Source organism: Doryrhamphus excisus, chromosome 23, assembly GCF_030265055.1.
Source record: "Doryrhamphus excisus isolate RoL2022-K1 chromosome 23, RoL_Dexc_1.0, whole genome shotgun sequence".
Lineage (NCBI taxonomy): Eukaryota > Metazoa > Chordata > Actinopteri > Syngnathiformes > Syngnathidae > Doryrhamphus > Doryrhamphus excisus.
The window spans coordinates 11316234-11337624 of record NC_080488.1 but is presented as its reverse complement, the minus strand read 5'-3'; the positions used below and the strand labels follow the sequence as shown (position 1 = coordinate 11337624).

At 41.3% G+C, this 21391-nt stretch overlaps 3 protein-coding genes across 4 annotated transcripts in view; 2 read left to right on the top strand and 1 right to left on the bottom strand.

Annotated features, from left to right (window-relative positions):
• Positions 1-1024, bottom strand: part of si:ch211-26b3.4 (connector enhancer of kinase suppressor of ras 2) — a 46809-nt gene extending 45785 nt beyond the window's left edge. Inside the window, exons 1-2 of the mRNA XM_058062885.1 lie at positions 846-1024; positions 333-470 (exon numbers count right to left, since the gene is read on the bottom strand). The gene's annotated coding sequence lies outside the window, so the exon portion shown is untranslated. The remainder of the gene's footprint in view (positions 1-332; positions 471-845) is intronic.
• On the top strand, positions 436-5806 carry hdx (highly divergent homeobox). Its single transcript, XM_058062887.1, has 11 exons — positions 436-594; positions 1528-1673; positions 1930-2076; positions 2157-3287; positions 3366-3416; positions 3760-3906; positions 4051-4240; positions 4316-4392; positions 4970-5068; positions 5160-5282; positions 5372-5806. The coding sequence occupies exons 2-11, from the start codon at positions 1602-1604 to the stop codon at positions 5627-5629; spliced, it is 2295 nt and encodes a 764-aa protein (XP_057918870.1). The 5' UTR covers positions 436-594; positions 1528-1601; the 3' UTR covers positions 5630-5806.
• An 851-nt stretch (positions 5807-6657) lies between these two features.
• On the top strand, positions 6658-20182 carry rps6kal (ribosomal protein S6 kinase a, like). 2 transcript variants are annotated; one of them, XM_058062888.1, is made up of 22 exons: positions 6658-6991; positions 8939-8998; positions 9133-9249; positions 9321-9402; positions 9485-9565; positions 10655-10734; positions 11333-11439; positions 11727-11764; positions 12387-12529; positions 12742-12812; positions 13181-13269; positions 13475-13539; positions 13917-14019; positions 14169-14293; positions 14743-14865; positions 16069-16158; positions 16255-16413; positions 16494-16655; positions 16958-17034; positions 17165-17282; positions 17723-17863; positions 18661-20182. In XM_058062888.1, the coding sequence occupies exons 1-22, from the start codon at positions 6965-6967 to the stop codon at positions 18784-18786; spliced, it is 2184 nt and encodes a 727-aa protein (XP_057918871.1). In that variant the 5' UTR covers positions 6658-6964; the 3' UTR covers positions 18787-20182. The 2 variants fall into 2 exon arrangements, with proteins under 2 accessions (XP_057918871.1, XP_057918873.1); XM_058062890.1 differs by lacking the exons at positions 6658-6991; positions 8939-8998; positions 9133-9249 and having other exon boundaries at positions 9334-9402; positions 11323-11439.
• The last annotated feature ends 1209 nt before the right edge of the window (positions 20183-21391 follow it).

Sequence of the window (21391 nt, the reverse complement as noted above, 5' to 3'; positions counted from 1 at the left end):
CCTATCATTGAGCAAAACATCAGAAGCACCTCAGCAGTGGAGTTTTATGTCAGTCCAAACAACAATGGCAGTAATAGATTTCAAATTTTATTTAATTTGTTGTTTTTAGTTTAAAGACATCAAATTGTATTTAAGAAAAGCAGGAATACATGGGATTAACAACTGATCCCAAAGAGTAACATATATTGATTGACTATATTACAATGACAATATAATTAATTGATTAGGACTGTATATTCAAAACTGAAAGTTTACTTAACTGCAGCATATATTTAACAGTGATTTCTAAGAATATCTGTATATAAGGAGTTGACAAAAGAATCAAAACATACATGTTGTTCCACGTCTTTGTGACCTCCTTCCTCAGGCTCCCCTCCACACAAAGTCAATGGTGGGCGGAGCCTCACTGCTCAGTTTTCAGCCCATTCCGGAAGTCACATCGATGATGTCCCTCTCCCATTGGCTCCTGTCTGCAAACACGTCACAATCATGATTAGAATTGATGATCGGACAGTCTGATTTCATTGTCTAGCAACGGGGACTGGGGAAGAAATCTGCTTGATTTTGAAGCTTCGCCTGAATTGGTCACAGCAAGTATGGGCGTGATTACATTCGTATTTAGTTGTTTTCGGACAGGTTTGTGCGGCTATCCGCTTGAAGCCAAGGGTCTGCGGGAATGCTCAAGCAGGGCTCGGGGAATGTCAGGTTGAAAGGAAAAGTTTAGCTGTTGCTATCCTTTTGGGAAAGCTATGCTAATGCTAGCTAGCGTCTGCTAGCACAAACATGGCCGCTCGGGCCTGCAAGCTAACTATGTTTAAAAGCTAGTATGCTGATGCACCGCTTACCGGGACTGTTTAACTTGTGGATGTACACGCTTCTTGAGTAGGAGGTTTATTTCCCGATCCCTGCAAATGTCTTTGCCAATTATCTCCGTTCTGTTTTCCTGTGCCGACTTTGGCCATGCGCAGTGAGCCTGCCAAAATAAAGCCGCTGGATGCTTATTGGTTATACTGCAGTCCATGTGATGGGTTTGTCACTTTTGGTTTCTTGGGGTTTTTTCCCCAATATCTTTTTTAACGACTAAATCCGTGTGCTGTTTCGAGTCTATTATGACATATACTCGCATTATACGCTTCATATTTGAAATAACTGCTTGGTTTGGTTATCTGGGAAACTGTGTCAAATTGTATGATTACAATGTACCACATACTTAAACGTAAATAGGGAGATGCACAAATTATTCACAATTAAAAACACACAAGCACCATAAAACAAATGCAACAGGAAGATACTGCAAAATAAAATACTGCAATCACCTGAATACTGCAAGATAAGAAAAATAAATGCAAAGGCCAAAAATACACATGCATGCCAGAAATGCAGTAAGTCGACAGAATAAGCCAGACATACTCTATGCTAACACCAGAGAGGCCAGAATTTCATAAGAGTTCTGATTAATATGCCTTCTACTTTTGAATTCAGACCAAAGTTTTTAACAAAGTAATCTGCTTTTGTTTCTCCCAACAGTGGGTGCGGTGCACTGAGACAGAATGAGGCGAAGCTGGGAAGTAACTACATAAAAATATGGATCCTTCGCTGTGATGAGCATGACCGCTCCATTGCCATCCAGTAGCAGCATGGACTCATGGCCACAAAGGCGCGGCCTTCAGACTGTGAGTATATTTACGTTTGACATGGTCTCACCTTCGTGTTTGTGAAGGTATGATGAGGGAAAATTGAAGATTACAATGAACAATGACAGCTCCAGAGCCGACTATGCCCAAGCAAGACAGTCTGACAAACTCATAATATACATGACACATGGTTTTCATTACTATGGCCCACCTATTTCTAACTAAGGGCCCACTCCTATTCAATACCAATACAATATGACACTTTATTGATTTTATCTTTGTGATTGTGTATTAGATGAACCTGCGGTCAGTATTCACAGTCGAACAGCAGAGGATCCTGGAGCGTTACTATGATAATGGTATGACCAATCAGAGCAAGGCTTGCTTCCAGCTAATACTGCAATGTGCGCAGGAGGCCAAACTGGACTTCAGTGTTGTCCGGGTAAGGAGAATGTGATTAATTTCCTTCTAGTGAGCCTCTGGAATGTTTGTGCATAATACCACTTGTTCTCCTCCCTGCAGACATGGGTTGGTAACAAAAGACGGAAACTTGCCTCCAAGGGAGACCAGAATGGAGGCTTGTCTCATCCTTTACCTAGTCATGGACTGGCTGGGGGACTGCTGTCCAATCATCCTGGGCTGTCAGCAGCAGCCCTGCTCCCTGCTGAAATCACTGCCGCCCGCAACATCCAGAATCGTGGTCACCTTCTCCCTACAGGATCCACCTACCCCTCTTTTTCGGCACCATCTTCTTCTGCTTCCTCTCCACCTCCTGTCCGCAGTGGGAACAACAAAAACAATAATAATGATGTCATACTGACTGGTATCTATTCTCTCAACTCCAGCCCTTGCTCACGCCCAAAACACACCGCCTCTCTGCCCCAGTCTGAGTCTGAGCTCTCCGCGCTCCCTGCTTCATCCTTGATCAGCCAGGCTTTGCAGTGCAGAACCAGCTCCAGTTCGTCACCTCTTCAGTCCAAGTTAGTTTCACTCTCTCAGAATCCTACCTTCACCTCTGCTTCTGCATCTCTAGTTTATGCTGCTGGAAGGGACATGAAGTCCAGTCTATCCCTTAGGGAGGTAGCATCGACAGCAGGAGCTGGAGGGCTACCTCCTAGCTGGACTCGGCCGTTTGGTACTTCACAGACTCGCCCATGGTCATCTTCCTCTCAGTCCCAGGCTCAACTTCAGCCCAGATCTGACACCAATCCCCAACCACCACACGCAGTTCCACAAAAGACTCGGCTGTCCCTCCCAGTCCAAAACTCTGTTCCTACCCCTGAGCAGACACCCTGTATTCAGAAGGGGTTCACCTTAGCAGACCGCGGAGAAGGCAGTAGAACTAAGCCTGGACTTAGTTCTACTCTGAAATGCCAGGAGCTAAAGAGGTCAGTTTCCCACACTCTGGATACCAGTCATAACTTCTCCATTGCCATGGAAACTGCAGATGAAGATGAATGGCAAAGGGAAGAAGAACTGGCAAATATGGCTTCTCAGAATAACACCAGTCAGGAACAGACAACGTCTTTGGGAAAAGGAAGCCACTCATTGACCCCGGCCAGCTCCAAAAACATACCTCTTCACAGCAACTCGTCTCATCAGGGAAGCTACTCACTCGCACAGACCTCACTTACTGGGGAAGCCAGCTCACAGGTTAGAGAGGTCTAATTAAGTAGTCCATCTGAATGAATTGAAACCTTGAGTCTGGATTGTCTTTTTCTTTGGTTGCAGACTTCAGTCAGTGCTGCTCCTTGGTTTATCAGCAACTCCAGAAAGAGAACTGTAAGTCCCAAAGTGCCAAATCTAACCCAAGCGTGCAAAATACACTACAATAGGTACACTGCTAGTGAAACTCAGTGAAATTCAGTTGGGGGGGGGGGGGGGGGGGGGTATGGCCTTCATTTGGGTCCAGGATCATCCTGTTGCAGACAGTTGTTTGATGAACTATGCATGCACATCATTTGTCGGTTTCATAAAAGTAATCTCATTACTGTACTACACAGTTGTTGACTCAACTGACCTGACATATGCGTCACGGTTCTCTACATTTCCTGAGTTGTGATATCACTGCCTGATTACTTAAACCAGATGTTGCTTTGCGTCAGTGTGCATGTCGTGTGTTCAGTTGCAGGATCGAACACAATTCAGTGATGAGGATCTCATTCAACTGAAGCGCTACTGGGAAAGGGGAATGACCAGTCTGGGCTCAGTATGCAGGGAAAAGATTACTTCTGCAGCAAACCAGCTCAATGTAGACACTGAAATAGTGAAGGTAAAAATCCTCATTGTAAATGTATGTTTTATTCTGGTGATTAATTTCAGAGATATTTCATATTTCATGTATGGGTCCCCCATATTGTTGTGCACATAGTTGAACACTCATACCATTTTATCTTTTGTGCTCTCTGGCTGTCAGACCTGGATCAGCAACAGACGAAGGAAGTGCCGCTTGATGAATATTGAAATACCACCACCTAAAGGCGGACCTGCTGAATTCACAAGCTCCCCGGGTAGTGACTCTCCAGTGGCGATTAGCCCTAACGACGATCCGCTCAGAACACCTGAACTTGGAGATGACTTGAACGATGGCCTCAGCCTCTCTGAAGGTGAGGCCACTGATGCAAAACTTATCTTTATTTGAACTGTGTGGCTTAGTAGTAAAGCACTGCTCTCACTTGCAGATAGCAACATTGACTCACTCCATCGGGAAGAAGATGAAGCAGATGTGACCAATGTTGCACCGCTGGCTGACAATGTGGTACGATTCAATATTTATTTGATTCTAGAGTTGACTCTTGCCACGTTTAATGTCCAAGTGATGAATGGGCGGCGATGATGTCAGATGATTCCTTTCTACAGTAAACTTCTCAGCAATCATTAATGCAGAAAAAGTCTTCATACATTATACAGTATTTGAATAACAGCATTTGGAGATTTTGTCAAAATAAATATTGATTTGTGGGAAGACCCATCATTTTGTGCCATTAGGTCATTTGGCGGGTGACCAGTCCATGGTATACCCTGCCTCTCGCACAAAGTCAGCTGGGATAGGCTCCAGCATACCCTCCATGGCCCATGAGGATAAGCGGTATAGAAAATGGATGGATGTTTTATGAATTACAAAAGGTAACATTGATAGTGAATCTGTTCTGATTATCTTACTAATTACAGATTTTGTCAATATTACATGGGCATTTAGATGCAACAAAGCATTAATAAATGTGTGTTTTTCACAAATCTGTTTTCTACATTTAAAGCACCTTTCATGTATGGGTGTTTGTTTATATTTCCATTTACAAAATGGTTTAAAAACTGTTAAACTGTTTTCTTTACAGAAGGTCGAAGTCATTGATGAGGATGAAGAGGACGATTATGATGAGGGTGAAATAGTGGCCTCAAATCTAGAGCAAATGCAAAGCTTGCTTGAATTCAAGGTGAGGACACAGACTCCCACAGATTCCTGTCTAAACAGTCATTTTGCTCAGTTAAACTAAATTTTACACTCTTTTTTTTAAACTATTTCAGCATGAAGAAGTGCAGTTCTTAGAGAATGAGCTAGAGAACCAAAAACAAAAATACCAGGAGCTTGTAAGCTTCACGAAGATGCTGTTGAGTGCCGTCAGAAGTAATGATGTGGAGAAACAGCAGGTATTTTTAAACAAACAGTATATGTAGTTGAGTTTTCAATCTGACCATTTTGAAATGTGTTATTAATTGTAGTGCCCATGTGTGTTCAGGAACTCATTGCCAGTCTACCTCCGCCATGGGATCAGGTGTGTGACATGACAATGGACAGAGGAGCTCTGCCTGATGTTGTGTCAGAAGACAGGTCATCCAACTACAACATCACCTTGACAACCGATACAACAGGCTATGCTGTACATGCACTAGCGAGCGAAGACGTCCCACTGGTCCACTTTGAAGAACATGTTCCTATTAAAGTTTCTGAGCCCTCTGTATCAGAGGAGCAAATGCAAGAACAAGAACAAGAGTGACTGTTTCCTATCCAGCACATCAACTTGTGCCACACTGTTCATCATCACAAACATGCTCCGCGCCCAGTGCCTGTGGATTGAAGCTTCACTACTGTTGGGCTAACAATTCATTTTTTATGGTGTAGTGTCTTGCTCTTGTCCAGTCCGGACAATATATGTATAAAATAATAAAAAAGAAATGTGAAAAATGTGTTTGCATCCTTGTGTGGATGAAGTTTCAGGAAGCAGTATAAATGCAGTATAACCTCTTTAGGCGAACTCAAAATTTTAAGACCAGTTGAAACTTTACAAAAATTTATATTTCGCACGGTTGGATTTAAGGTTCTAAGTAGCGCTTTAAAATGCAAAAAGAATAAATGGAAAGGAGTCGCAAAACGTTTTTTTTGCAAACAACCATTAAAGTGAAATGGGCCAATCAATGAAGCATGCCCAAACCAATGTAAAGGTGAATAATAATGGTGCAACTACTCACTACCATGTCCTTTTTTGACATTTTTATTTGGAATTATTGGTAGGGTGGTGTGAATGGTTGTTTTTCTATATGTGCCTTGTGATTGGCTGGCGACCAGTCCAGGGTGTACCCCGCCTCTCGCCCGAAGACAACTGGGATAGGCTCCAGCACGCCCGTGACCGTCGTTATTGGTAGGCTGTTCTCAGTCCTAAATGTCCAAAGCAGTGGTCAGATTACAAGCATCCAAAAATACAGTACCGGTCATTTATTCTCCAGGAATAAATAGAATATATGTAGCCATGATGTGTTCATAAGTGCATAAACAAAAAGATACCATGCCTTTGACTGTTGGTGGGAGATAAACAGCTGGAGTGAAAGTGGCTGAGCTTTAAGCCTCTTATTTCCTACAGAACAAGATACAGACGGGCTTCAGCTTTAACTCTTGAAATCGACTATGGTTGATGACAACTGGAAGCCCGTGGGATCTGTTCATTTATATGTCGTCAATCATTAAAATGAACTCGTCTTTTCCCCCAAATGCTGTTCTTATTGCTTCCGAGCGCCGCCGCTTTGTAGAGGACGGGGGAAATCCTTAACTCAGTTGCGTCATAAATACGTCAACAAACTCATTCACTGACCAGGTACCACAGTAGCCGCCATATTCGCATCTATGGCGGGGTAGCGGTGCTGTTGCAGAGCGCATGGTCCCGTTATTAACACCATATCATCCCTTTCCGACACCCAATCCCACCCGGAGAGTGGTTCACGGCCACGCAGTTTTCTACTGAGCAGCCGGGATTCCACAGTGGGGGAATCATGCACTTTGGAGCAGGGGTCTAGGTGGACTACGATGCCTTAGATTTAGACCGGAATCTTGGCACAACATGGAGATAAACTGCGTTCGTAGTGAGGTGGGTTTCTACCTTTTTTGCTTTGCTCAATGTTGTTTTTTGGCTTGCGTCGCCCAGTGGAGGGAGCTTGTCCCGGTGAAAGGTTACGTTAAACTCGCGTCACGACCTGCGGCGCATCGCGATGCATGCTAACTCGCTAGCTAATGCTAACAGCTGGTTAGATGTTTATTTTTATTGCACTGTCTGGGCATATCTATTGAAAAACTGAACAGTCGGGGTCCTGAAACCTTCTAGCGTCCCATAATTACTACAGACTGTTCATACATGAACGCACAGTTTGCTTTTGGCTTTTGTTGCCATTTATACTTTTCAAGAGGAGTTTGCTGCTGTGCTAGCTTAGCGCATGTAGCATTAGCATGTAGTTAGTTTTGTTATGACAGCTCGTGAGCTGGTAACTTTTTCTTCTTCGTTGTTTCCATGAAAAATAACTGGTAGAGTGTTTTTATGTATTTACCGGGCAGCAAAACCTATTCAGGGAGTTAATACACAACATAGTGCAGGCTTTACTTTTAAGTGAAATGAGTGATGCCTTTGCATTTAAACTTCCTGTGTACAATAAGCCATCATTTAGCAGCGCTCAATAGTTACATTATTACCATAAAGTGTCATTAAAACCACGTCTTGTGCACTTTCCACCAGTTCGTGCACATTCAAATTGATATTCAGTCTTTTCTTTTACAAGTAACCAGACATGACATCACAGTCATATTGTATCTGCAGCAGTCTATGGTTGTAAAGCCAAGGACATCTCTCTCTCTCTTTATTTACATGTATATAGTTTTGAGACGGAAACATATGACAGCCTTTTGACGTGGTGAATAGTTATGCATATCTTACTACTAAACACTGCTCCAAAGTCAACGGAATGGGGCACCTTGACAGCCTACCGATAACTGAAGCACTGAAGTAAACATTTAGATTAGCCGTGTAAACTGGACTACCCTTTTAATCTACTTTACATCCGTTTTTGACAGTGCAAGACGGTTAAACAAAGCCTTGTTATAAAGGGCATTAAGTGTTGCTGAAATGATCCGTTGCATGTTTGTAGAATGACAGAAAAAAGGCCTGCAGTGCAAGTGTAGGCTGCACTCCAAGCTGTGATGAGCCATAGAGGTGGGAGTGAAGATGCATGTGTTAATAGCCAGAATATTACATGACAGACATCCCAATGTGGCCAGAAGACAGCATGTAAGATCTTGCTTTGGACTTTACATCTTGTAGATTATAAAGGTTGATGCTGTTCATTTGGTGCAGTTCAACCATATTGGAAAGTGATTTGTTGGCCTCTGTTCTGTGGATGTGAGTGAGTATATGTCAGTGGCTCCACCCACTGAGTGGGCTTGCGTAGTGCTATGACTCATCCCCTCTCTTCAGAGGCTTGATGGAATTCAACACACACAAACACACCAGACTGAAAGCAGTAAGCGCACCTCTTAATTGAAATTTGCAGACCTATGTGCTGTTATTCTGATTTACATGCACATAAATATATATTTGTATGCATTTGACTGCCCTTTCTGCTATTACTTTTTCTTTGCTGAGACTAACAAAGGGGTCATTAATAAACTCATCATTATGAAGGTGATCTGCTGCAATAAATGAAGTTATCCAAGATCGTGACGTTATCCTGAACAAACACATTGTGCCCGCTGTGATTGGAGATTAAGTCAGATGGCTAACACGGGACTCATGCTATTGCATAGGACGTCGAGCATGGATTCCATACTGTTTGTCAACAAATAAAACTACATGGTGGCGAAAGTGCTCTGTTATTGCATAGTGACTCATCATTTTCATCTGATGATTTGTTCATCATTCACGTGGGCGTGCAGAAGCCGCAGTTCTGTTCAGCTGAAAGCTTGCATGCACACTCGTTCCTTGAGTTTTTGCTTTTTCTCTGATTGCTGTGATGTAATTTTTTTTTATCATTTGTTGTTGTGGCTGCAGGTCAATGGACATCAGATCATGGATGAGCCCATGGAGGAGGGAGAGTGTTATACACACTGTGTAAGTAATGACTTGTGCATATAGCATCTCTGTGTATTTGGCTCACTTGTGTGTGTGTGTGTGTGTGTGTGCGTGCGTGCGTGTGTGTGTGCGTGTGCGTGTGCGTGCGTGCGTGTGTGTGTTTGTGGCTCTAGGATGACGGGACTTACAAAGAGATTCCTATCACTCACCATGTGAAAGAGGGCTGCGAGAAAGCAGACCCTTCGCAGTTTGAGCTGTTGAAAGTCTTGGGTCAGGGTTCTTTTGGCAAAGTAAGAACACAAAGCAAACAAAATTTGCCTTTCTCTGTGCTCACCTTACTTAATTACTTGTGCTCTCCCAGGTATTTCTAGTAAGAAAAATTGTTGGCCCAGATGCCAGTCAGTTATATGCAATGAAAGTTCTAAAAAAGGCATCATTGAAAGGTAAGATGACTTTTCTCAAATCCCGTAGCACACGTTGTTATTGTTGACTTTAAACCATCACTCCGCCTGTGTTGTTTACCAGTCAGGGACAGAGTTCGCACTAAGATGGAAAGAGACATCTTGGTGGAGGTCAATCATCCCTTCATAGTGAAATTGCACTACGGTAAGAGAATGGAAAATCACATGGCAAGTACTGTATGCAAATAGGTTTAATTAATTGTAGCTCACAGAAATGTGATTATATGTATCATCATGCAATGATCTGAAACACCAGTATTTCATCATATCATTGTCAATTGTCAATGACACATATGTTGTGACTCGAGTTGCAGTATTAGCCACAATAGACTGTATTAAGAACTGCATTTTATTTTATTTATTTAGAAATAATTGCCACTTTTTATTTGTTTTAAATACTTGCATTCCAGTTCTATCAACTTCTGTTTTATTGTTTAACAATGACTGTTCAACAGAAAGTATTTTGTTTTTTTTCCCCCTCTTCTTTTCAATAATGGAGACGTCAAAATTACATATTTTAGAGCTGTAATTATACTATAATACTGAACTGTGATACCATGAAACCGAGATATTTTTGCTTAAGGATATAATTCCAGTGCATGCCTAATCATAACTCCCGCTAGTCAATGGCTGGTCTGCACACTTACACACCTCGCTTCTCACAGCAGGGGTAATGCACACCCCCCATGTTGTGGGTGATTTCCACTCCTGTGACGGATACTTCACCTTTCGTGACCACTTGTATTTGATTACTGAGTATAGTCGTGCCTTGCCACTTTATGAATCAAATTTTCCGGCCTCATTCTATCACGTCTTTTCAAAACTATATTAATCCTATAATATATTAAATCATGCGGGTTTGTGGTTGCATATGGCCTATTAGGGGGAAAATGCATATTTAATCAAATAGTGACTTTTTTTTTTACTTAAATAAATGTAAAAATACAAATATAAGACATCCAGAAACTCATTCAGATGTTGTAATGTGACACAAAAGCACCAGACTTGATTGCCAAACAACAGGCTTTTGCAGGTAACCTTATACAGTGTAACCTCAATTGGAGCCTTGCCAGTTCAGAACAGTTTGGCAAAAGTTCACGTTCGCTCTAGCTCTGGATGCGTCTTTGTTACAATTCATGGCCTCCACTTTGCTGGAACAGTTTGTTTTCTTGATTTCATCAGTCTTCTATATAGAGTAAATTCTTTAAAATCCACTGTTTTCTTGCCTCTGCAGCCTTTCAGACTGAAGGGAAACTGTATTTAATACTGGACTTTCTCAGGGGAGGGGATGTATTCACTCGCTTATCCAAAGAGGTAATAGTATGTCCTGTTGTTTTACATCTCATTGTATTAATAGCCCTCTGATCTTATTCGTCTGAAAAGCACTTTGCAGATCTTGTGTTTCTTTTACGAGTGAAAGATGAATGTTCTTAAAACCTAGAGGAATTGTTAAGATCACAGGTGGAACAGGTGTACATTTAATATTCAGTGGTATTTTAAATATTTCTTGTAGGCATAGGCAATATGTCTCTTTTATTTATGTTCACATTTAATCATTATGATGGGAATTCCTCATGGAAAAACGAGTTCTTTCAGTTTTCACAGTATTAACTACTTGTCTCTTTGTAGCCCTGATATGTTGTTTTCAAAGATGTTTCACAATGGGAACTCAAGTAATATACAACAGTTCTCTTGATAGATCTTTTGTTGAAAGCATATCTTAGACACAAAGCAATAGCTGCTGGCAATGTGAAATCAACAGCATGCAGAATTGCATTACCTTGAAATGATCACACTGTGACAACGGTACTTTTTTTTTTCTCCCTTTATGTTTGTAGTTACTGATGTCTTAGCTTGCTACTGAATTGCCCTCCTCTGAGTTCAGAGAGTAAATCTGTCCAGTTCTGTACAGGTTATGTTTACAGAGGAAGATGTGAAATTCTACCTTGCAGAGCTGGCCCTGGCCCTCGACCATCTGCACAACTTGGGCATAGTTTACAGAGATCTCAAGCCAGAGAAGTATGAGACCTTGCTTTCACCTTGCGAACTTGCATACTCAAATCCATATCCCTTTAATCCAGAAATTCACACAACCTAACAATCTTTTTGTTCCTTCATAAATAATTACTGTGTGTAAAACAACATGGAGAATTTTCTATTGTGTAGCCTTGAAGCTTGAACCTTTTTTGCCTTTGCCTCTTGTCTTTTTAAGGAGAAAATGATTACTCTTAGTTAATTACCATAGTAAGTTGTAATAAGGTTGTATTAAAAACTTTCCATCATGGACATTTTGCTCTTTTTTTTAGTATCTTACTTGATGAAGCTGGACATGTAAAGTTAACAGGTATGTTTATATATATCTTATAGTATAATATTAAATCCTGCTCTCGTAATACTACTATACAGGTGGTGTTTGGGTTATGTACGCTTTCCCTTCCCACACTGTGATGTAAGTTCTGTTTTTGTGTAAGTCAAACTGTACACAGAACAAAGTTGAATGAATTTACATGAAAATACCTTAAGGTGTGTGCTTTTCACAGCAGTTTTTAGGCAAGGTTAAAAATTACAATTAGATTAGATGACAGATTACAATGTCATTTTATTCAGTTTTGTACATATTCTACACACATCTGCTGCTTTTAATCACTTAGCTGATGTGTATAGTGACAATAAAGGACACTCTGTCATATATTATTCTAATACAGTCGTCATAAACAAACTACTGTAACCTGAAATTAGTTTGTGGGGTTTACTTGAAGACACATTAAATATATAAGTTTGTGGAAAATGTTGTTTTTAAATGTTATATAGTGCTTTGGATTTCCTAAATGGAAAAAGCTCCTGGAAGGAAACAATCACAACCCACACTTTTATGTGTTTGCTTTTATCTGTCTTGCAGCTTCTGGATGTGCCTGTCACATTTTTGTTTGTCCAAATGTGACCTAATTGGATGTCATTGTGTGCAGACTTTGGCCTGAGCAAAGAGTCGGTGGATGCTGATAAGAAGGCTTATTCTTTCTGTGGTACGGTGGAGTATATGGCCCCTGAGGTGGTCAACAGGAGAGGACACACACAGAGTGCCGACTGGTGGTCTCTGGGAGTACTGATGGTATGGCACCTCAGCTTCAGTGCTTCAGAGTATATATGGTGGTTTCCACTCAGGGCCCAAGACCACACACTGTATTTCCATAATAAATACTAAATTATCTATGATGAACACAGCAAATGTTAATTCAAGCCCTTTTGGCAAGGAAATGCATGCCTCAGTTGTACTGAGTGGATTCTTAATTACATTGCTTATGATTCCTCAATTGTTTGCAGTTTGAGATGCTAACGGGGACGTTACCATTCCAAGGGAAAGACCGCAATGAGACCATGAACATGATTCTCAAGTGAGTTGCTCAGTAATACAGCACCTTATTGGAACTGAGATGAGATAAGATAACACAACTGACTTGAGAGTAGTATTAGTATAATTTAGTGTTTGCTTTAGTGGTGGTTTTGTTGCTCCTGAATGTCTAAAAGTCCGGCCACAATTTCTCAAACGCACACCCAAACTTAACAGGTTGATGATGGAGAGAGAGCCTAAACACTACTGATATTGCAGATGCACTTCAGCAAGCACAGAAGGGCATGTTTTGACCAAGTTGTCATTTCAAAGGCAGATGAATAATAAATGTTGTCAGAGTATACATGTGTGTAAAGTAGTGTAAAAAGCAAGCTGACAGGAAATAATTTGTTACTCTTTTTTTCTTTCTAGAGCAAAATTAGGAATGCCACAGTTCCTTAGTCTGGAAGCCCAGAGTTTGCTGAGGATGCTGTTTAAACGTAACCCAACGAACAGACTAGGTGAGTAAGGTTGCAGTTTAATGGTGGTCCTCCTAAGGGTGGACGTCTGCTTGTTCAAACCGTGATCTTGTTAACCGTTTGGCATTCAATTCAAACACAAACTAAACACCACAGAGAGAACAACATGTGAGAGTGTTGATCCGTTTTAAAGAGGTACACTTTCATTTTGCCAGGTTTACTGAAATTGTGTGATCTGTGTCTTAAGGGGCCGGACCCGACGGTGTGGAAGAGATCAAACGGCACGCTTTCTTCTCCACCATCGACTGGAATGTAGGCACACACACACACACACACATAATTCCTCATTTTTCACAGGCCCTCACATACACACGTATCTCTGTAGCTTCTGCTGAAGATTCACACCTCACAAACGTTCGGCTTGCCTGTCGGTTTTGTCTGTGCCAACACTTTTTGTATGTGCTTGTCTGGGCAGATGGCCAGTTCTGGCTGCGTGTGCACTAATAGCACTGCGTGAGTGTTCAACAGCCAGCAGGCTTCTATTGGCTGGACACTATTGTAGAGAAATGGGAGGGCGTTCAGTGAGGAGGGGTGTTGTTCTTTCTTTCACATATGTTCATACATTACAAACAGCCTGTGGAAGGGTTTGATCCCGGAGATCTAAAACAATAAAATGCGCCCATCCTCAGAAACTGTACAGGAGAGAGCTACAACCCCCATTCAAGCCTGCAGCAGGTAAACCAGATGACACTTTCTGCTTCGACCCAGAGTTCACTGCAAAAACGCCTAAAGGTAAATATATACTAACACTTGTGTTCAGTGCAAGCTGGTTATCGTAAAAACGTTCCTGCTGAGGATTTATACCTGTCACTACATAATTTAGCAGGTGCTTGTATAGTATATTCGTAGTCCTGTATTATGCAGAATCTTTGTGTGTTTAGACTCCCCAGGTATCCCTCCCAGTGCGAACGCCCACCAGCTCTTCAAAGGCTTCAGTTTTGTTGCTCCAACGCCGATGGATGAAAACAAGAGTTCTCCGCTCCTCAGTATACTCCCAATAGTTCAGGTGAAACTACTCAATCTCCCCCACCTCACATCTACATAAATGTGTCCAAAGTTGAAGACCACCATGAATGTTAATTAAAATCTTAATTATGAAATACACTGGTGAGACTTTATCATCCCATTCTGTAGTATTTACAGGACGGCTATTATGTTAAAAAAGTGAATGAATCTGTGTCCAGTATGCTCTGTATCAATTTGTTTGCCTAACTGCATCACAAGCGCAATGCAAGGAATTATTGTGGCCAGTAGGTGTCGCCAACAACCTCACGTTAACCTAAAAGCAGAACATTTTAAAAGTATATATATTTTGATATAGACATTGTGCCTGACCATAACTCACATGACCAGCCAAACTATGCAATAAAGTTTGACTTACAGTCTTGTAAGTATATTTATACCACCCATCAAGGAAAGTCATAGGTCATTTTTTTGTGCCCCCCCCCCTTACAGATGCACGGCGGGTCCGCCAAGTTTTCTGATTTATACGAGCTGCAGGAGGACATAGGAGTCGGCTCTTACTCCATTTGTAAACGCTGTGTACACCGAGTCTCTGCCATGGACTATGCTGTTAAGGTAACCCGTAGTTGTTTACTACTGTACCGCTAAAAATAAATAATTCTTGGTCTAAAGCAACCAACTTGAAATGATTACATCTTAACATGTATTTCATTTTCTGTCTGGAGTTTTGTACACCTAATGTAGCGGTAACATTCACTGCCTTTTCATTCGCATGTTCTCATTAACACCACGGTTTGAGCTGTCACCTGTTTGTATTTCATAGCTGTGCTAAAGCACAAGACCGTGGTAGCTAGTGACAGATTGGCAGCTAAAGAGTATTTACCCCATTTCAGAATCCAGCTGCGACTTTCATTGCTGTGATGTGAATTGTTTTTACGAAGATCATCACCACGGTCATAAAACGTACTCTAGATGTGATCATCTAATATACAGTTCCTTGCCACATTGCAAGTTTTATGCCATTTTATGCCACAATAGCATAAAAAAATAAAATGTCCAAAAAATGACAAAGAGCAATGAGTAGCTGTACCATCCTTGTTAATCACCCGAAAATTGGTTTGGGTATGCTTGATGCCAGAGTTTCCAGGTGGTTAGTGGAATGTTGCTCAGGTGGAGAAGATGGCTTCATGTAGGGCGTCTACTGTCTGGAACTGATGTCCATTTTTATAAACTTCCCTTACAATCCATCCCTTGGACTTAGATCAGGGGTGGAAATGTACTTATCACGATCGAGTATAGAATCAGTTAACCGTGATAAACGAGGGATTACTGTAGTAACCATTAAGAAACTGATTGCCAGGCTTCGCTGAACACCCTGCCAAGAATTCAGTGTCCTGCATCTGTGAGGTTTACTGTTACTCAAAGCCCTGCAAAAGGGACGTTTGTTATATATAGTATATAAATGGCTTGCCAATCCCTTTGCTCAAAAGGTTATGAGGTTACCTAGCAACCAATGACGCAATATGTTGCAAAACAATTGCGTCTACATATGTAGAAATCTGGCCTTCCGCTATTTTGTCTGCTGTTGTTGCAAGGATTTTGTGTTTTTATGGCAGTATCTAGGCAAAAACAGAAAAAAACCTTTATATGTCTCATTCTCAAGAATATGTTCAGTCTTGGTTTATGTCATGCTTTTGAGCGATAGTGGTACAGCTGTTGAGTGATGCTAGCTATCCAGCAGAGGGCAGTACAGCTATTCATAGCAGCTCCAACTGATAAGATGCAAACTACATGTATGTCTGTTTTCCTGTGTCACAGATTATAGACAAAAGTAAAAGGGATCCATCTGAGGAGATTGAAATCCTAATGAGATACGGGCAGCATCCAAACATCATCACTCTGAAAGATGTCAGTATAGTATCATTTGTTTGAGCATTTGATCATGCTGTGTTTGGAAGTGCTTGTCAAACATGCTGACACATAGTTGTCTTGTAAATGGGTCAGGTGTATGATGAGGGCAGGTATATATACCTGGTGACGGAACTGATGAAGGGGGGAGAACTGTTGGACAAGATCCTGAGGCAGAAGTTTTTCTCCGAGCGAGAGGCCAGCGCTGTGCTATACACCATCACCAAGACTGTTGACTACCTCCATTGTCAAGGGGTGAGACAACACACATTAGTCGTGCACAAGCATAAGCGAAGCTCAGACATTCTCCAACGTTAACTGCTCCTCCTGTTTAGGTGGTACACAGAGACCTAAAGCCCAGCAACATCCTTTATATGGATGACTCTGGGAATCCGGACTCAATCAGGATCTGCGACTTTGGTTTTGCAAAGCAGCTTCGAGGGGGCAATGGTCTACTCCTAACACCATGTTACACTGCAAACTTTGTGGCACCAGAGGTGAGAGAGAAATGGCACGTGGGTATACCACTTGGGATCTCCACGCTATAGTCTAATTGGATAGGTCATAAGGATGCAGGACTTCGGGTCATTATGTAGAAACTGAATGTTTTTGTAGCATAGAAAACCTGCTAACCACCTTCAAAAGCGATAACACCCCGAGAGTCACCCCCTATTGCCCGATATAGTAGACATAATAAGATAACATTACTGATACCTAGTGACCACTGTAGAATACTACATATCATCATTGCATATTTTAAATAATAATGTAATTGATCTTTTTATATGTTTATGTTCAGGTACTAATGCGGCAAGGTTATGATGCAGCCTGTGATATATGGAGTCTTGGAGTTCTATTATATACCATGTTGGCCGGGTAAGAGAACAGGAAATGTGGTTTTACTTCATTTGTTCTTATAAACCACACTTTTAGGTTCTGTTAACAATGCAGCTATATCACCAAATATAATTTTTAGCATGTCAACTATTCATCTTCCCTATGACAGGTATACACCGTTTGCAAATGGGCCAAACGACACACCAGAGGAGATTCTACTTCGAATAGGCTCTGGAAAGTTTTCTTTGACAGGCGGTAACTGGGATACTGTGTCAGACACCTCAAAGGTAACATTTTTCCAGAAGGCTTTAAAGGTAGAATAAGTTTTTCCCATTATACGAAGTAATGAGTTGTCTCTGTTTTTATAACATTAGAACGAAAAGAGAAATGCGTATGTGTTCATGTCTCACATAAAGATTGTGGATGATGGGCAAAATTCCAAAGAGATTGCACTTTTCCTTTGATATAATCTGTTCCCTTTTCTAAAAGCACATTAAATTAACAACATACTCACACAGAATGACTGCAATGTAGTCACTCCAGTTCTTAATGATAAACAATTCTTAATGACAATAATCTATGCAGTCACTCATTCATGGACATAGATGTGTCATTAATCCGTCTTGCACAATAGAAGCAAACTGAATGAATCAAAATAAGACTTAATGCTTGTTGAGTGGAAAATATATTTATCTTCTCACCAACTTAATGTGCTTGCACTTTGTAGGACCTTCTGTCCCATATGCTCCATGTCGACCCTCACCAGCGATACACGGCAGAGCAGGTTCTAAAGCATTCCTGGATTACCTGCAGAGATGCACTGCCACACTTCCAGCTCACACGCCATGATGCACCACACCTCGTCAAGGTGAGGGGGAATCCTTCTCACTAGGCCCTTTCATAATTTGATTATACTTCTCACTTCTTTATATGAACAGTACATTACAGTATGCGCTTGTACAGTATAACGCTTGATGAGAAAATATTTATCATTGAAGCATAAAGACGTATGCACTTTCTAAAGCCTAGGTCACAATGGCTCCTATGGTCGTTCTACATGCAAAGAAAAATATAGAGGGAGCCTGTGGTATGCGGCTTAGGCAAAAATGTCCAAAATGTTTCATATTTGCAGTCTCCTATGTGGGTAGTGTGCCACACGTGCACCCCACATACATAATTAGTGTGGCCAATGCTCGTTCACTTCATTTCGTACGTCCTCCATGCGTGTCGAGATCTTATTCCTTATTCTTACATTTACAAGGAATAGCAGTGGTACATTTATGCTGTACACTTTACTGGTATCACTGTTAAATTATTACTAACATATGGTGAATTAGCCTGTTTTTGGTGGAAAAAAATGTTGGGGCCAAATTTCAACTGTGCAGGGATCCATTATTTTCCTTTTTTTAACCTTCAGGAATTATTTGTCTCTGTCAGAAATCTTAGCAGTAATTGCTTTGCAGGAACTACACAATATTGTGTGAAAGAGTTTTCACAATATCTACATTGTTTCAGTTGGTGAGGTTCAACAAAACTTGGACTTCATCAATTTGGCACCTTTTGTTTTTACTTTGACAAGATGTGTATTTGTGGCATGAAGTGTCAGAGTACATCTACAGTATTCAAGTATTTAAACCACTATCTAATATATTTGAATCTGTATAGGGAGCCATGGCTGCCACTTATTCAGCACTGAGCCAGAAGACAAGCCAGCCCGTGCTGGAACCTGTGGCCGCATCAAGTTTAGCGCAGAGACGCAGCATGAAGAAACTCACCTCGACGGACATGTAGACACACACACGCACACACACACACACACACACACACACACACACACACACACACAGGGAGCGTGCTCTACCATTTGGACCTCACTTCCATACACCGACAGATGTCCTGGCCAGTCAAAGCTACTGTCTCCCTTTTTAATGTATTTATTTGATGCACACACACACTCATACACACCTCCATACACATGCCCACTTGATGAGGCTGAAAAGCGAAGACGTCTGCTCAAAAGCAAGACTAGAATCCTGTATCTGTTACTGCTGGGGAGACAGACTTGTATTTATTTCCACAGCTTTCATATGCACTTGCCCTCTTCGCCTTTCATTCTTTCTTCCTTTGGAAGAAATGCACCAGCTGATGTTCTCCTTCACTGTGATTGGCTGATACAGAGCTGCTTCGGTAAACTGTGCCCACGCCCTGCCCCCCACTGCTCTTCATCTATGTTCTGTCATCCTCCCCACCTCGGTTCTTTCTCCTTCCTTGATTGTGTTTGCTCTCTTCTTTTCTCCAAAATATGAAAGCAAAGGTTTACATGAGAGAGTGCTGGCAAGATGATGATTACTGAGGGACAGCCACAGACTGTTTCGTTACTCAAAAGTCTAAACCAAACAAAACGATTCTTCTTGAGACGGAGATAAATCTTAAGGAACAAAATCATCTTCCAGCACTTTTGGCTACATAAATGCATGCATGGACAGATGCTGTATTTCTTTAACCTTTAATTCATGTTTGTGATGCTAAGGGTGTATCTAAAGAGCTAAACAAAAAAAGGCTGCAGGTGGACAAAAGGTAATGTCTGTAATGAATGTGAAACAATGTGGTGAAGACAACAGAAGTTCTAGATTGCACATATACATATTACTTGCTCATTTATTAGGTATGCCTGGATGAAACTCGCACAGTGGACCGATGCTTCCCTTCAGGAGGCCTTTACTAGAGGTTGGGATTTATTTTAATGCTTCATTTAGAATTAAAATTCATACTGATAGAATAGACAAAATGTCAGCAGTAAAGTAAACATTTGACTTTTCCAACTAAAAAGTCAACTGATCATAAAAACTATAATCTTCATATAGAATACAATATTTATTTATTTTTGTTTGATCTATGTGTACCTAATACATTTGCAAATGTGTATATATTATATATTATAGTATATACCGTGAAAATATGGACGATGAAGAGCATGTGTGGGAGCTGTAGGGATTTCTCTGGGGAGGAAGGAGATACACCCCTTCCCACCAGAGAGGCTGAATCAAAAAAATATTTCCATAGATATCTCTTTCAAAAGACATTGTGGAAATTGTATAATATTGTATTTATTTCATTTGATTTTTAAGATTCTATTTTTCTTTCAAGTTCTGTATATATTGACATTAAAGATCATTATTGACATGCATTCACAGTGACCTCACCTACTTCGCCTCACATGAATAACAACAACCTGAAAACAGGAATCAAAAATGATAAAAGTGCTGCAATCTTGACGTAGCTCAAATACTGAGACAGGACCACCATACATCTCTGATGTTTGCATTTCAAAGACGGGGCATTTTGGGGTAAATTAAATTAAATGTTCCTCAACTTATCTGGGTCCGGGTCGCGGGGGCAGCAGTCTCAGTAGGGACACAGGACCTTTTCCCGGCTGGGCATGCCCAGAAAATTTCATACATACAAAATGCAACTAAAAGTGCCTGACAGAGTTTTAAAAAATGATACCCCCACACCTCAAACACACACACATACAGGCACAGAATGAATATATGACTGAGCACAGAGGAGACAAGGGTGGAAACACAATTGGTTTCCACAACAGACGAGAACATTATGTTCTGGGACATACTGTACACATCACATGTGCGTTGTTGTCTTTTACGTCATTAATGTTGAGGTAGTGACTGTACTTCCATCCTCACCATTGTTGCATACAGACGTGACAGTCACAAAGTCTTTTGAATGACTCTTATGTGACCTATCAGAACCAGTTCCCAGGTGAATATAAGAATGGCTTCTTTCCCTTGAAAGTGCAGACTCACTGACTTTTTTTCCAAAAGGTTCCCAGACATGGTCCCTCCAACGTGTCGTGGGTCTTTGCCAAGGCGTGCTTCCGGGCTAACTTAACCTGAGCAACCCCCCAATGAGGCATCCTAACAAGATCTTGGCTACATCTAATGATGGTCTTAAGTGTGTGGCCCCTCAAGTACAGGGACACTCTGCATCCAAACTGCTCCATTACCAACATAGTGCTCCCTTAAAGAGGTGTACAGAGTTGAAGACGCCACTAGGTGGAAACACTGTCCAGTATATGACAGTGTGACACTTGCTACTCTGCATTCTATGTAAACATATGACCACTCTCTCTTGCTCCTCTTCCATTTTGTCTGACCAGTCTTGTGTTTGTGTGGCATGAATTTGGCCAGGAAAGCAGATGTATAGAGGCAAAGGAAATGCTCCATCATTATGCACACACACACACACACACACACACACAGAGTTGCCTATGGACCAGCTGTCGTCCTCTCTCTGCGACTGTCTGAGTTGACTCCATGTCCCCCATGTCTCTCTCTGCCGGATAATGCATTTACAGCCGGAGCTGAGAGGTAAACAG